A 13,510-nucleotide genomic window follows, 5' to 3' on the forward strand; every position below is an offset into this window, starting at 1 on the left:
TGAAATTTGAAGATTTAAGAGTGGAAACAAAAGCTTTTTAATTTTTTTAAGTAAAATCATTTTAACACCCCACTCCTCAAATGTTTCTGTTAACTTAGGTTGCACTGAATTAAGAAAAAAATACTTCCTGCTGAATAAAGTTAAAACCAAAACAAGAAAAAAAAACAATCTTCATTTTGAAGGACTGACAGTAACTTGGTGAAACTAAATTCTAAAAGTGTCAGTTGCAGTTGAAATCTAGCACATGAAGGAGAAAAAGACCATTAACTGCAAAATCACTCCTCCATATTTTAACTTCGTGTATTAATACGTTAAAACAATGCAAGTTTAATAGTTACTTCAAATTCATTTTATTCCACTTTTTTTTTTCGGTTAAGTGCATTTCCTTGCACTTAATTACATATGTCACACCAATTTAGCAATGTGGATCTTCATTTTAGCTTTATATTAGACTCTTGAGCCTTATTTTCACGCTTGATTAAAAGTACTGGAAGTACACTGACCAGTGAAATGCCTCACTGATGGCTCTGCACCATTTGTAAAATGAATCATATTCTCCAGTGCTACAAACCTATTCCTATTTCAAGAATATAATTAATGGGGAAATTTTGTACCTTCATTTTCCTCTAACGTGATCATGTAGTGATGCCGGGGATGAGGATGTGATGAATACAACGACAGCACCGAATAACATTCAAAGTAATTTAGTTGTTTGGCCAGGAGCGGTGGCTCATGCCTGTAATCCCAGCACTTTGGGAGGCTGAGGTGGGTGGATCATCTGAGGTCAGGAGTTCAAGACCAGCCTGGCCAACATGGCGAAACCCAGTCTCTACTGAAAATACAAAAATTAGCCGGGCATGGTGGTAGGCGCCTGTAATCCCAGCTACTATGGGGGCTGAGGCAGAAGAATAACTTGAACTCAGGAGGCGGAGGTTGCAGTGAGCTGAGATCACACCCCTGTACTCCTGCCTAGGCGACAGAGTGAGACTCCATCTCAAAAAAAAAAAAGTAATTTAGTTTTTTGATTAATAAAATCCTTATTGCTCAGTTGCTACCATATTCAGACACTTGGTTATTCACTTATCACGCTGGAATGCAAATGTTATTTCCTTAAAGCCCTTCTGCCTTAACTTGCATTATAGATACTGGTAAACACTTTACTGGCTTAGTAATATCCATGGCAACTCAGCTCCAAGGGCCTCGGCGTGACCCCCATGTCTTGTATAAACATTTTTGGCAGGAACCTCCAGAGCCCATGCATAAGGATGATCTAATTTTGCAAGCGTGTCATTACCAACCTTCAGATACACAACCGGGGCCAAGTTTTCCCCCTTGTGAATATTTTCCAAGCCCGTGGAAGAAAAGAGCAAGACAGAGTGGGAGCGCTGCCTTGTTATTCAATATTCACTCAACCAGATCCCTCAAGCTGAAACCACTCCCTGCTCTGAAGTCAGACACCTTCCTCCGTCACCATGTCTCACCTCCATGGCACTGGTGTTGTACCCGCAGAAACCCCAGACTCCTCGCTAGTCCCTGGTGGCCTAAGAGCAGCCAGTGGCCTGGCTCCCCTGAGGGGCTGACTTAGGGCTAAGGTGCTGAAAAGGACAATGCACGTAATTCCCACCCAGCCAGACTCTTCCAAATAAACGAGATTCCATCCTCACTGCCAAGTTCTTTCTCTCGCTGGCTTCCCTCAGTCATCTCTCATATAGTCATAGCTCCATATGGCTGTTGTCATTGTTTTTTAAGCAAATCATCCTATTCTTAATATATTTTTACACACGAAAGGGCTGAGGAATTTTTGTAAAATTACTTCTGTCATGAAAGGATTTGCCGATGGCCTAAGTTCTACGCTGATCATATCCTAGGGCGATGCCGGGCACAGGTCTTAAGGAAGCGCAGATCCCATTTACTAAAGGACCCACAGCTGCTAGGACAGTATTTAGCTCACTCATACCTGGGGGCGTTGAGAAAAGTTTGCCTATGAAATGCCTGTCGAGTAATGAGTGATTTTTTCTTTTTTTTTTTTTTGAGACGGACTTTCGCTCGTTACCCAGTCTGGAGTGCAATGGCGCGATCTCTGCTATCTCAGCTCACCGCAACCTCTGCCTCCCGGGTTCAAGTAACTCTCCTGACTCAGCCTCCCGAGTAGCTGGGATTACAGGCATGTGCCACCACACCCGGCTAATTTGGTATTTTTAATAGAGACGGGGTTTCTTCATGTTGGTCAGGCTGGTCTCAAACTCCCAACCTCAGGTGATCCGCCCGCCTCGGTCTCCCAAAGTCCTGGGATTACAGGCGTGAGCCACCATACCCGGCCATGATTTTAAGGAATAATTTGACACACAATGATGTTATCATCCCTTGGAAAAAATAAGGCGAGGTGTTCAATTTTGGAAAACTTACCACTGAGACAGGGTCCATGGCCTCTTGCTTGACAGGAACTGGGTCAAACATGAGCATTCTTTTAGTTAAACCTTCTAGGGTGCTCTGGTGTTCGGCCTAGAAAACAAAACAAGGTATCTATCTAAATCTCAAGGTTACTTTAAATACAAACTAGTAAAAATAAAATATAACCTGGGCAAGGTGGCTCACCTTTGTAATCTCAGCACTTTGGGAGGCTGAGGCAGACAATTCGCCTGAGGTCGGGAGTTTGAGACCAGCCTGGCCAACATGGTGAAACCCCGTCTCCACTAAAAATGCAAAAATTAGCTGGGTGTGGTGGCGCACGCCTGTAATCCCAGCTACTCGGAAGGCTGAGGCAGGAGAATCGCTTGAACCCAGAAGGCGGAGGTTGCAGTGAGTCGAAATGGCACCACTGCACTCCAGCCTGGGTCACAGAGCGAGACTCTGTCTCAAAAGAAACATAAATAGATAAATAAATAATAAAATAAAATAGAATACTCCTCACCCCACTTCTCTACCCCTTTTTCTCCCTTACCCCTGGAATGGCTGGAATTTGTTTCCCTTACCTATGAAAGATGCCATTTACATAATTAAAACCAGACTCCATGGTCATAACCAGATGAGAGCCAACCAACATTTCTAACTCAATACATAAACCCGGACTTTTCTGGAACATTAGGTACAGCCCCATCTAAGCAGCAAAGCTTGCCTGGGATTGCCGTGCAACTCTTTAGAGGTTCAGATTATGTACGATTGTTAAACACCTTCCCTTTTCCCCTGATGCTAGTCACAGAAAAATTAGGGGAAAAAAAGGCAAGCAAAAAGAAAACCTAGGGCCAACCATCATTAAAATTTCATTTTTATTCTAACAAACCCTCTTTAAAACTGGGCTCACAGTGTACATGCTATTTAGTACCTATCATTTCACTGAACAATTAATTGTGAAAATGTTTGTTTTTCAGTAAGTATGGTTCTGCACCATCAAATCCCCCGTGCCACTGTGTGAACACATCAGTTTACTTAACACATTCCTCTTGACTGGGCACTTAGGGTTGCTTCTACATTTTCGCCATTACAAACAGCAATGAGCCTCTTTAAATATATCCTCCTGCACACCGTTAATTTTTAGGATAAGTTTTCTGTAGGGGAATTCCTGGGTGAGAAGTACGTACATTTCCCAAAGCGCCTGATGCATCATCTGGCAAAAACGAACTATTATTTTCATTAATAAAATACAACCTGTTGCTGGGCGTAGTGGCTCACGCCTGTAATCCCAGCACTTTGGGAGGCTGAGGTGGATGGATCACGAGGTCAGGAGTTCATGACCAGCCTGGCCAACATGGTGAAACCCTGTCTCTACTAAAAATACAAAAATTAGCTGGGTGTGGTGGCGGATGCCTGCAATCCCAGCTACTCAGGAGGCTGAGGCAGAGAATTGCTTGAACCCGGGAGGCGAAGGTTGCAGTGAGTGGAGATCCCGCCACTGCACTCCAGCCTGGGCAACAGAGTGAGACTCCGTCTCAAAAAAAATAAATAAATAAATAAAATACAACCTGTTTCCCCAAATCTCCACCAGCAACATGTGTTATCACTTGTGTTGTAAAACATACACACCTTGCCAACTTGTTAAGTCTCAAAATGGCAAATGATTTTTATTCTAAATTGATTTGGTTATTGAAGTTAATTTTTTTCAGCTTTACTGACCATTTGGATTTCTTCTTTTGAGAAATGCCTACTCAGGTCTTGACACCCCCCCACCGCTTCTTATTGTTTTCTAAGCACTTTTCACATATGAAGAATATTAGCTTGTTTTCACACAGATTTCTCCTCATTAGGAAATGAGCCTATTGTAAAGATCTTGATCCTGTCCTGTCCTTTTCTTCTGTTGTTCTCCGCTTGACATCCCTTCTGTTTTCTTCTGTTCTGTATAGTCCACTTCTAACACTAATCTACATCAAGCCAACTGCTTCTTCACAAGATGAAATATTCAGTCTGCTCAATGTTCAAATGTGTCTCCTCAGTTACAGAAACACTGTCCTGCTACTAGACACACTTTCAGAAACTGACTTCAGGCACTCACTAGGCAAATTTGGTTTAAGTGCTCAGTGCTTTGGTTAGAGTTAAGGTCTTTATAGATCACCCCGGTTCGAGTGGCAAATTGAACAAGTTCTAGAGTGAGGAAGCTGCAGGAATCCCGGGTTCTGGATTACTTCTTGTATTTCAGTGTTAAAAACTCCCATCCCCACCTCCATGATAGCAATCCTATAATTTGTTGTATTGGTGCTCTATGGGTTATACTAAGATATCTTCACATACAATTATGGAAGTGATACTACGTAGTTTTTGTGCTTCGTTGATTCATTGAAGAAAGCCTGTTTTCAATCTCATGACAATCTCATGACAACACATGAATTTCATCAATAACTTGACATAAGGCCCTGACTTCAAAATTATATTTTCCTGCATCACAGGATGTACTGTAATCTGCAAATACAATTTGATACCAAGCTGCTGAAATCAATGGTGCTACTACCCTCTTATGTATTCCAGCAAGAACAAACCGCAACAGCCAGTGAAAAATAGATGATTTCATAATGAGGGATGAAAACGCTTTTGTGTCTTAGGATCTATTATTAACCAGTTCCCAGCCTAGCAGCTGTACGGATGAACATGGTTCTAAGAATTGTTGTCCAATGCCTCACAGTGGACCATAAACAAAAGATGTGAGATCTCCTGCTTACATCAATGAGGTCAGATCATTTAGCAGCCCTGACTCACGGCTGGTCACCCTGTGGCAGCCTCCCACCTCCCCACCCCCAGCTTTTTACACTGAATTCACTCTTCCAGACTCATCTATCCCTCTAGATGGTATCTTGATGCAAATGCTTCTAAATTAAAGCATTCGCATTCTCAGGTGTATAAGGAAGGAGCCATGGTTTTGAGACTCAAGCAGACTGCAAAGTAGCACAGCCATGGGGCAAGAGTGATCATTTGTAAAATGCAGAGCATGCCTCCCTTATCTATTTCTCAAGGATTTAGGTCTATCAAATGAGATTAAAACACAGACACACAGACACACACACACACACACACACACACACACACACACACCCCTTTGCCCTAATTTATATCCATATGAACATAAAATTTGGATATATATTCTGTACACACGACACTAAATGTGTTGGTTCCAACTTCAGGAGAAAAATGTCTGGTATTTGCCTCTTTGCTAACTTACCCTAGCCTTAGAGGTCCATCTCCCACCCTTAAATAAAACTCAGACTAGATTCGGTTTCAAAGTTAACAGCTGCCTACATCCTGTATGAGGTCTCATATGAGGCCTTGTCACTTCACAACTGGACCAATGCAACAGCTTGTAAGCGAGGCCAGCATCTCCACACTTCATGTTACCCTGCACTCTTTACTACCACTAATTGCAGCACAGCAGAATAAATTAAGAGGATGGGCTCTGGAGTTCCTTTTCATTCAAATTCTAAGTCTACCATTTAGCTCACATAGCTTTCAATGACTTTGTCTAATGGCCACAGAAACGACTACTGAATCCTTTTAGAAATGAATTACACATTAACGTGCTACATCTTTTTTATCATTAAGGCATTACTTAAATCACTATTATTCTTTAATTTTTTGTTTTACCTAAGTTTAAGGAAACGCAAGACTTGTAATCCTAAGAGAAACACAGTCTAGTATAAACCACTGGCACTGGCCAGGCGCAGTAGCTCACGCCTGTAATTTCAGCACTTTGGGAGGCCGAGGCGGGCAAATCACCGGAGGATAGGAGTTCGAGACTAGCCTGTCCAACATGGTGAAACCCCGTTTCTACTAAACATATAAAAAATTATCCGGGTGTGGTGGCACACACCTGCAATCCCAGCTACTTAGGAGGCTGAGGCAGGAGAATCGCTTGAACCCGGGAGGCAGAGGTTGCAGTGAGTCGAAATAGCGCCATTGCACTTCAGCCTGGGCAACAAGAGCGAAACTCTGGTCTCAAAAAAAACAACAACAAAAACAAAACAAAACAAAACACAAAAACACTGGCACTAACAAAACCTGATTTACTTTTATTAAAAAATAATTACAAAGGTATGTTTATTTGCTCAGAAATGTACCTCAAAGTAATCCAAATGTTGATGAAGGGATATTCTTATTACAGAAGTATTTACGTTAATAAACAAAGAAGGAATGATAGGATTAGAATACCTAATTTTGAAACTCCTAACTAAATAATGCATCCTGGACGTTAAAAAAAAGGTCTGTGCAAAATTCAAATATCACAATGAATAGAATCAAACTCACTGACTATTTCACACGTCTACAAGCACTTTGTTTCCAATTTGGTAGCTTCTAAAATAGCTTTTAAATGACGATGCTTTTAGTGATAGTCACAGAATATAAAACAAGAAGATAAAGGATATGCAAAGAAAACGCCTGGAACCACATACCCGAAACTGTTAACAGGAGCTTCTTGAGAGTAGTGGTGGGTGGGACAGCTTTCTACACATCTGTGTTCTATTTTTAAAGTTCATTATTTATATATATTTTTATTTTCAGATGGAGTCCCACCCTGTCGCCCAGGCTGGAGTGCGGTGAAATGATCTCGCCTTACTGCAACATCTGCCTCCTTGGTTCAAGCAATTCTCCTGCCTCAGCCTCCCAAGTAGCGGGGATTACAGGTGCACACCACCACTCCTGGCTAAGTTTTATACTTTTAGTAGAGACGGGGTTTCACCATGTTGGCCAGGCTGGTCTCGAACTCCTGGCCTCAAGTGATCTTTCCGCCTCAGCCTCCCAAAGTGTGGGAATTACAGGTGTAAGTTTATTATTTCTATAATCAAAACTTTTAACAAAGACAAGATAGGGAAGCCAAGCTAGGAAGAAACCAAATTTAGAAAGAGAATCAAACACATGAACAGAAATCAGGCTTCTGTTTATGTATCTGCAAAAAATTTCTACACTTTGCATCCATTATCTCTGACTAGAGGGACCACTTTTGTCATTGGTACTGATTTGTTTACAGGTTCTGATCTAGAATCCTAAGAGTGACTGTAAAGTCTTCAAAGTGCCTTCCACATAACTGAGAAGTAACTTAAGCCCTGGAAGAAATAGGGTCCCTACTTGGCAGTCTTTGGTACCCACGGGTGGCTCAGTGCACTGGGGTTATTGTCATTCTGAAAGAATGCTAAGTAAACCACAAATGCTTAGAAAATCTATCATACAGTACTGATGGCAATCTTAAGCAGAACCAGTAGGTGGCGAACTAAAACAGGCATTAGAGACCAGGACACGGGCAGTCAATCAATCCAGTTGGCCAACCTCGGGGTCTTTAAACCTAGTGGGTTTTAACCAGGCTCAGGAATTCTATTAATCATTTTATGTGGGTATCACTGAGAAGAGGAGGCTCTAAATGTGGTTCTATTTTTTTCTGACGACTATTTTCCAATCATAAACATATTTACATCTTCATTATATTTTAACTAGCTTAGCTAGCCTTAGAAATACATTAGCTAGTCTTAGCCTTAGAAATACATTCTAATGCTAAACTAAGCAATACCAGGATAACAAAACTGCATCTAAAAGGAGGAAAAAAAGGGCAAAACTGTTTTTATGAAAAATTCTAAGTTATTGAGGTGCTTAAAAGCAAAAATTTACCGGAACATCACCACTGCCAAAATAATTTTCCATAACTGGAGCAAATGCCATCTTCCCCAGCTGTGTTATTTTGCGGAGAAAGGCCAATAAAAATGAATGGTCCTCAAAAAGGAGAAACGGATTTCCCTTCACACTCTTTCCACCTACACTTCTGACTTTTCAGATGTTAAAATAAGGGTCAAATTTCTGTCAAAATGCAGGACTGCGTGATTACAGATTAAAAAGCTTGGTGAATCATTGACATGAAGTTTCAGAAGTAACGCAGTCTTGCTTTGGAGCCCTATCCAGCAGTATCCGAGGCCTAGGCACAATGGCTTTATGGGGTGGGGGGTAGGGCTGCAGGTGAGCTGCAGGGCTTAGAAACACACACACACAGTCCTTCATGGAAGTCGAGGTTAGGGGGTTACTAAACCTCCTCTGAAAGCAGCTTGCCTGGAGGCTAGAGCATGATTTATTACAGAAACGACCTTAGAGACGACTGCCTGCCCCTTCCTGAGGGAGGAGGAAGGTGGAGAGAGAACGTGTATGTATCAGGAGCAGTTTCTTCCCTGTTTCTTGGGGTTAGAGCAAGACCTGCCTCTGATGTTCTTCCTTCTCATCTCCCTATTTCTTCCCTTTTTCGTGCCCTCATTTCTTCCCACAGATCCTCAAAGGGTCCCTGCGTTATCTTCCCCAACTCAGGACTGACCCTGAGGCTCCCAATCACCTGCCTTCCTCCAAGCACAACTCCCGTCTCCCAGCTAACCTCGGAAGGAGCAACACATCAACACACCATTGCTAAGCGTCCCTTTCAACTCTTCTAAGTTTTTGGATTTTTAAAAGAGAAAACATGTTATCTTCCCCCACCCTTACTCCCCAAAGGAACTTCAGTGGAAAAAAGAGAGAGAGAGAAAAAAAAAGGCTGTGTGTGCATGTGTGTGTAATTCTTGGCTAGGAAAACTGGGCAGGCAAGCAACATCCCTGTAGCTAAACTTCCTTTCCAGAGAAACGTTTCTCTCTTCGTTTCTTTACCCAAATTCTTCAAAATCCCCCAATGGCTCAAGTATTATTTAAGCGCAGTTGCCCTGGCCAGAAATACTGGGGACAGGCAACAGATGTCAGCAGGCATTAAGCTGGAGGCTCCCTTAAGAAAAGCTAAGCACTGGCACCTACCTGGAAATTCCTGCCTGGAAATTCCTACCCGGACATTCTTGGAAATGTTCATGCCACTCCGCGATTTTCACCTGTCTTACTCTTCTATGGCTGGTTTGAAAAGGAGAAAAAGTCCACGGGTTGTTTCTAAATCTTTGCCCCTCATGAATTATTTTGCATTAATGTGTATTGTAAACGGCAAAGAAGTTAATTATTTCGTTTCAGATGAAATACAATGATCCAGTGAGCAAACAACCCACCCTCTCTCGTCTCTCTGCTAACAAGCCACCCAATTTTACTTTCCTGCCTCCACCCATCTGCTCCACCCTATGGAGAGTTGCCAAGGCAAGTCCAACTTGTCCAAACAGGACATGGCTTCAGATAAGATTCTGCCCACACCCTGTACTGCGGAAAGACCAAGTGAAGCAATTGATTTTGCATGTCAATAAGGACAGGTGCAAAGGTAACAACCAAGCAAAAGCCTGACTGAGTTTCCAAACTGAGGCCTAGCAAAGCATGGCTGGGGGTGGGGACACCCACACCCATGCTACCCTTGGGAGTTCAAGGCCATCTGGCTAGTGGCATTCCACACCCTTCTTAGAGAAACTGCAGCAAATTCGAATCATTTTCCTACTAGGGTTACATGCCTGTTTATGCTCTCTGACAATTTTGTGTTTTAGTTTTAAGGGCAAGCAACCCAAGATAAATTGAAAAATACCCGTAATGTCTAATCCTGCTGTGTACATATCTCACAAGGCCTCGCCTAAGCCCTCAGAGTTCTCTTCTGTGAAGTGTTATATAATCAAATCCAGAAGGGCTGCGTGAGGCCACGCTGCCTCTCATCTGCCTCTGCTCAGTGCCCTCCCTATCACTGGAGACCCACCCAACTCCACCCTAAGGAGCCTCCACCCATGGGGCCCCACCCTGCAGGGAGTGGGAGGCTGGGAGGGAGCAGTTGGCTCTGGGCAGCAGCCAGTTCCTGGAAATTCCGGCCTGAACAGGGATGGTTAGAACCTTAAAAATAACCAGAAGGAACTGTGGGGCTGTGATCATTCCCTCCGCTCCTGAGGATTCTCCACTGAAGTTCCTCCCGGGGAGCCACTGAAACTTTGAATACAAAACCATGAGTGAAGCCTGCCCTCTCCCTTTAAAAATAAGCAGAAAAGAAAAGCATTTTGAACCACTGCTATCAACGTGGCCCAAACCAACCCTACTCCTCCTTGTTCCTGCCTCTAAGGCTGCCCCCTCCCCATTGGCCTTATTTTCTGGTCCTTCACCATGGAAACCTAGAGGCCATCTCTGAAGCCTTCCTCACCTCCTTTGCTCTCCCCTCCCGCCTTGGGGGCCAGGCCCTCAGCACCTCCCACCTGCGTTGCTGCAGCTTTTCCGCCACTGGTCTCCCTCAGCCTCTCCAGTCCAGCCCTCGCCCCTTGCCACTCGCCTTTTTCACAGATCTCTTCTCATCCCGTCCTTCCCCAGCTCACAAACTTCCCTCCCGCGCTCTCCCCGGGTCTGACAGTGGGCTCAGGCACCCATGCTTGGCACCCCGTTCCCCACCAGCTGCCCCCTGCTCCAACAAGTGCCCTTCATGCCGGCTGCCCTGCCCACCCCCAGGCCTTTGTTCAGTTTTGGCCCCGATGCTGGGCAACCAGCGTGGAATGCCCCCTCCCCTTCCGGCTTATCTAAATCCTCCTAATTCTTCAAAGACCAGCTCAAGGCCCTCCCCACTCTGCAGCCAGCTGATTGCTCCCTGGGGGATCCAAGGCCGCCTCTTCTTACCTAGATAGGCTAGGCCTTTTAGCTTTCCCAGTGGTGCGTCCCACAACGCTGCCAGCAGTACTGGGAAGGACAGACAGGCCGGCCTCAGCCTTCCTGAGAGGGCTCCCTCCCCACTCCCCACTCCCCACAGGAGACTGGGCTTGTTCCCTGAATGAAGTTTTTATGTCAAGCCTAAGGAGCTAACATAAGAGCACTTAGCTCATAGTAGGAGTTCCACAATCATCTCCCTTTCCCTCTGAATGCACTTGAAACCTCCCTTAAACAAGTAACAGGGGTGAAGGGCCGAACTCTAAGGGAGACCTAGTAAACCAAACTTCCTAAGAAAAAGTTATTGCCCCTAACCTTAGCCTGGCCCATCATGTGTACTCCAGAGACCTTACCAGTACCATCTTCAAAGAATTCATTATCCACTCAGTGAGGTCTTCTAAACAAGTCTAGTGTCGAGGTCTCTACTGTATTTTAAAATATTGTAAAATAGAAAAAAGAAAGCGAGAAAGGGAGGAGAGGAGGCAGGTGGGAGGGAACTGCAGGGGGAAGGAGTGTGTGCAAACATAGGTTTTTGAAAAGGGATCAAGGAAGGCAAGGGGCTAAATGATGTCACAGGTTTCCTGCCAATCACCACCACCTTCATGCTTGGTAATCACCAGGTGCTGTTTAATGTCAATGAGGTGGTTACTATCTTCCCATTTTACTGAAAAGAACACTGAAACAGAGAGGTCAAGTAACCTGCCTAACATCACACAGCTGCCAACTTGTAGAGCCAGGACTTGAACCCAAGGTAGTCTGACTTAAGACTGGTGGCCTTGGCACACCACTCTTCCACCTCCCCAGGCAGAGGACAACATTACACCACTAACAGTAAGTACGGGATAGTGATTTCTGTGAACAGGTTGGTCCCCAGAGAAGAAAGAATGTGGGGACAGTCTTTTCACATTAGTGAGTTTCCACCCCTTCCAACTGGCTCCTGCTGCCCACCCTGTCTCAGTATGCACACTTGGATGCAAGATCAAAAGACACATTCTGAAGGCCCCAAATTAGGCGATTATTCTTCCTAGCCAGTGCACCTGCATTGTCGATATAACTGCTGAGAAAAATTGGCAGCTTGACCCAAGTAAATACGGAAATCCTCATAATAACTCTACAAAGGTAGAAGGGTCAGGTCCTCATCCCATTTTAGAAATGAGGAAATGGAGGAACAGAGGTGAAATGACTCGCCCAATTTCACAGAGCTGGTTGGAGCTGCAGCCAGGAACAGAAGTGTGTCTGCCTGCAGACCCGGGCACTTTCTGTTCTGCTTCAGAGCCTGTGCTGTGGGACCGGCTTTTAGGTAAAATCGCCTAATGCTGGGGTCACTCCCCAGTAGGGAGGGTGTGGGTGTGCACAGCCACACTGGCCCATGGGAAGCAGTGCCAGGGGGAGGTTCCAGCAGGCAATTAAGATTTCAAAATGCCTTTTCAGGTTAGATCACTGCAGATCTACTCCATCCTATGGCATAACTCAGAGTAATGATTGCACATAATTTGAGATTAGCTCTAATAAGTAGGTACTCAATAAATACTTGTGAGATGAATAAATGAATGGATGTCAAACTACACTTCTCACATGCTAGGATAAACTAAGGGCAACGGCCCTGGAATGATGGTACACCAGGTGTCCTACATGGAAACTCTGTCCAGCGGCTGGTGAAGCCAGCCTGAAACGTCATCTTCTAAAATGCAAAGTCAACGTGAAAACTTTGGGAGCCTGGGAGAGAAAAACTCCCTGGTTTGGAAACTCAGTGGAACAGGAACTTGATCTTACAAATGAAAGAGGCTTTGGAGTGTGAAGCTTTGGAAGGTACCAGGGGTGCAAAGTACAGGAACAGATAAAGGAGTAGATTTCAGTGATTACACTTAAACAACAGTGGTAGCAGAAAGAACAGCATATAGGCCAAAGGAGAAAAAAGCCCACACTTGATTCGCAGGGCGCTCTCCAGAGTAGAATCCACTGACCTCAATATCCATTTGATCTCTTATGTCCAGATTTGGCCAAACTCCACTGATTTGGGTTGAGACTAGCTCTGGGCCATCCCTGGCAGGATCCACAAGCCTTCCAGAGACTGGCAACCATCTTGAGGATGTCCCAGACTAAGCAGGGCAATTCTGGGTCCTCCTGCAAAGGGCCTGCCTCAGGGAGCGCCCCCTTACAGGAAACAGGGTAAGTAAGAGCCAGACCCAGGGGTTACATGAAATGCATGGGCTAGAGGGCCACTTAACTCGCTCTCTTCTGTCTCCAGCCCTTCTAAATAATTAGATGGAGAAATGATAATGAATTCAGCCTGCTGACACAATAGAGTGACTTTCAAAACCTCCAGGAATCTGTTTTGCTAAAGAAAGAACTTTACTACAACCCCTCTGACCAACGGATACAAAATGCACAGATTTTTTTTTTCTCTTACTGTTCCATTGAATATGGTCACATTACAGAATTAGGACAGGGCCAGTTAAGAGGACACCTTTTCTTTTTTTTTTTTTTTTTGAGAGAG

At 44.3% G+C, this 13,510-nt stretch overlaps 1 protein-coding gene across 4 annotated transcripts in view; it reads right to left on the reverse strand.

Annotated features, from left to right (window-relative positions):
- The window catches only part of LOC105466413 (KLF transcription factor 3), a 37,286-nt gene that overhangs the window by 18,183 nt on the left and 5,593 nt on the right, over positions 1 to 13,510 (reverse strand). Inside the window, exons 1-2 of one of the 4 annotated variants that reach the window (XM_071093738.1) lie at positions 9,229 to 10,441; positions 2,407 to 2,502 (exon numbers count right to left, since the gene is read on the reverse strand). In XM_071093738.1, coding sequence (XP_070949839.1) covers positions 2,407 to 2,463 — 57 coding nt within the window. In that variant the 5' untranslated portion in view covers positions 2,464 to 2,502; positions 9,229 to 10,441. Of the gene's footprint in view, positions 1 to 2,406; positions 2,503 to 2,595; positions 2,694 to 9,228; positions 10,442 to 13,510 lie in introns of those variants that run through there. The other 3 variants (XM_071093735.1, XM_071093736.1, XM_071093739.1) reach the window with 3 other exon arrangements.

The sequence above is a fragment of the Macaca nemestrina genome, chromosome 3 (assembly GCF_043159975.1).
Source record: "Macaca nemestrina isolate mMacNem1 chromosome 3, mMacNem.hap1, whole genome shotgun sequence".
NCBI lineage: Eukaryota > Metazoa > Chordata > Mammalia > Primates > Cercopithecidae > Macaca > Macaca nemestrina.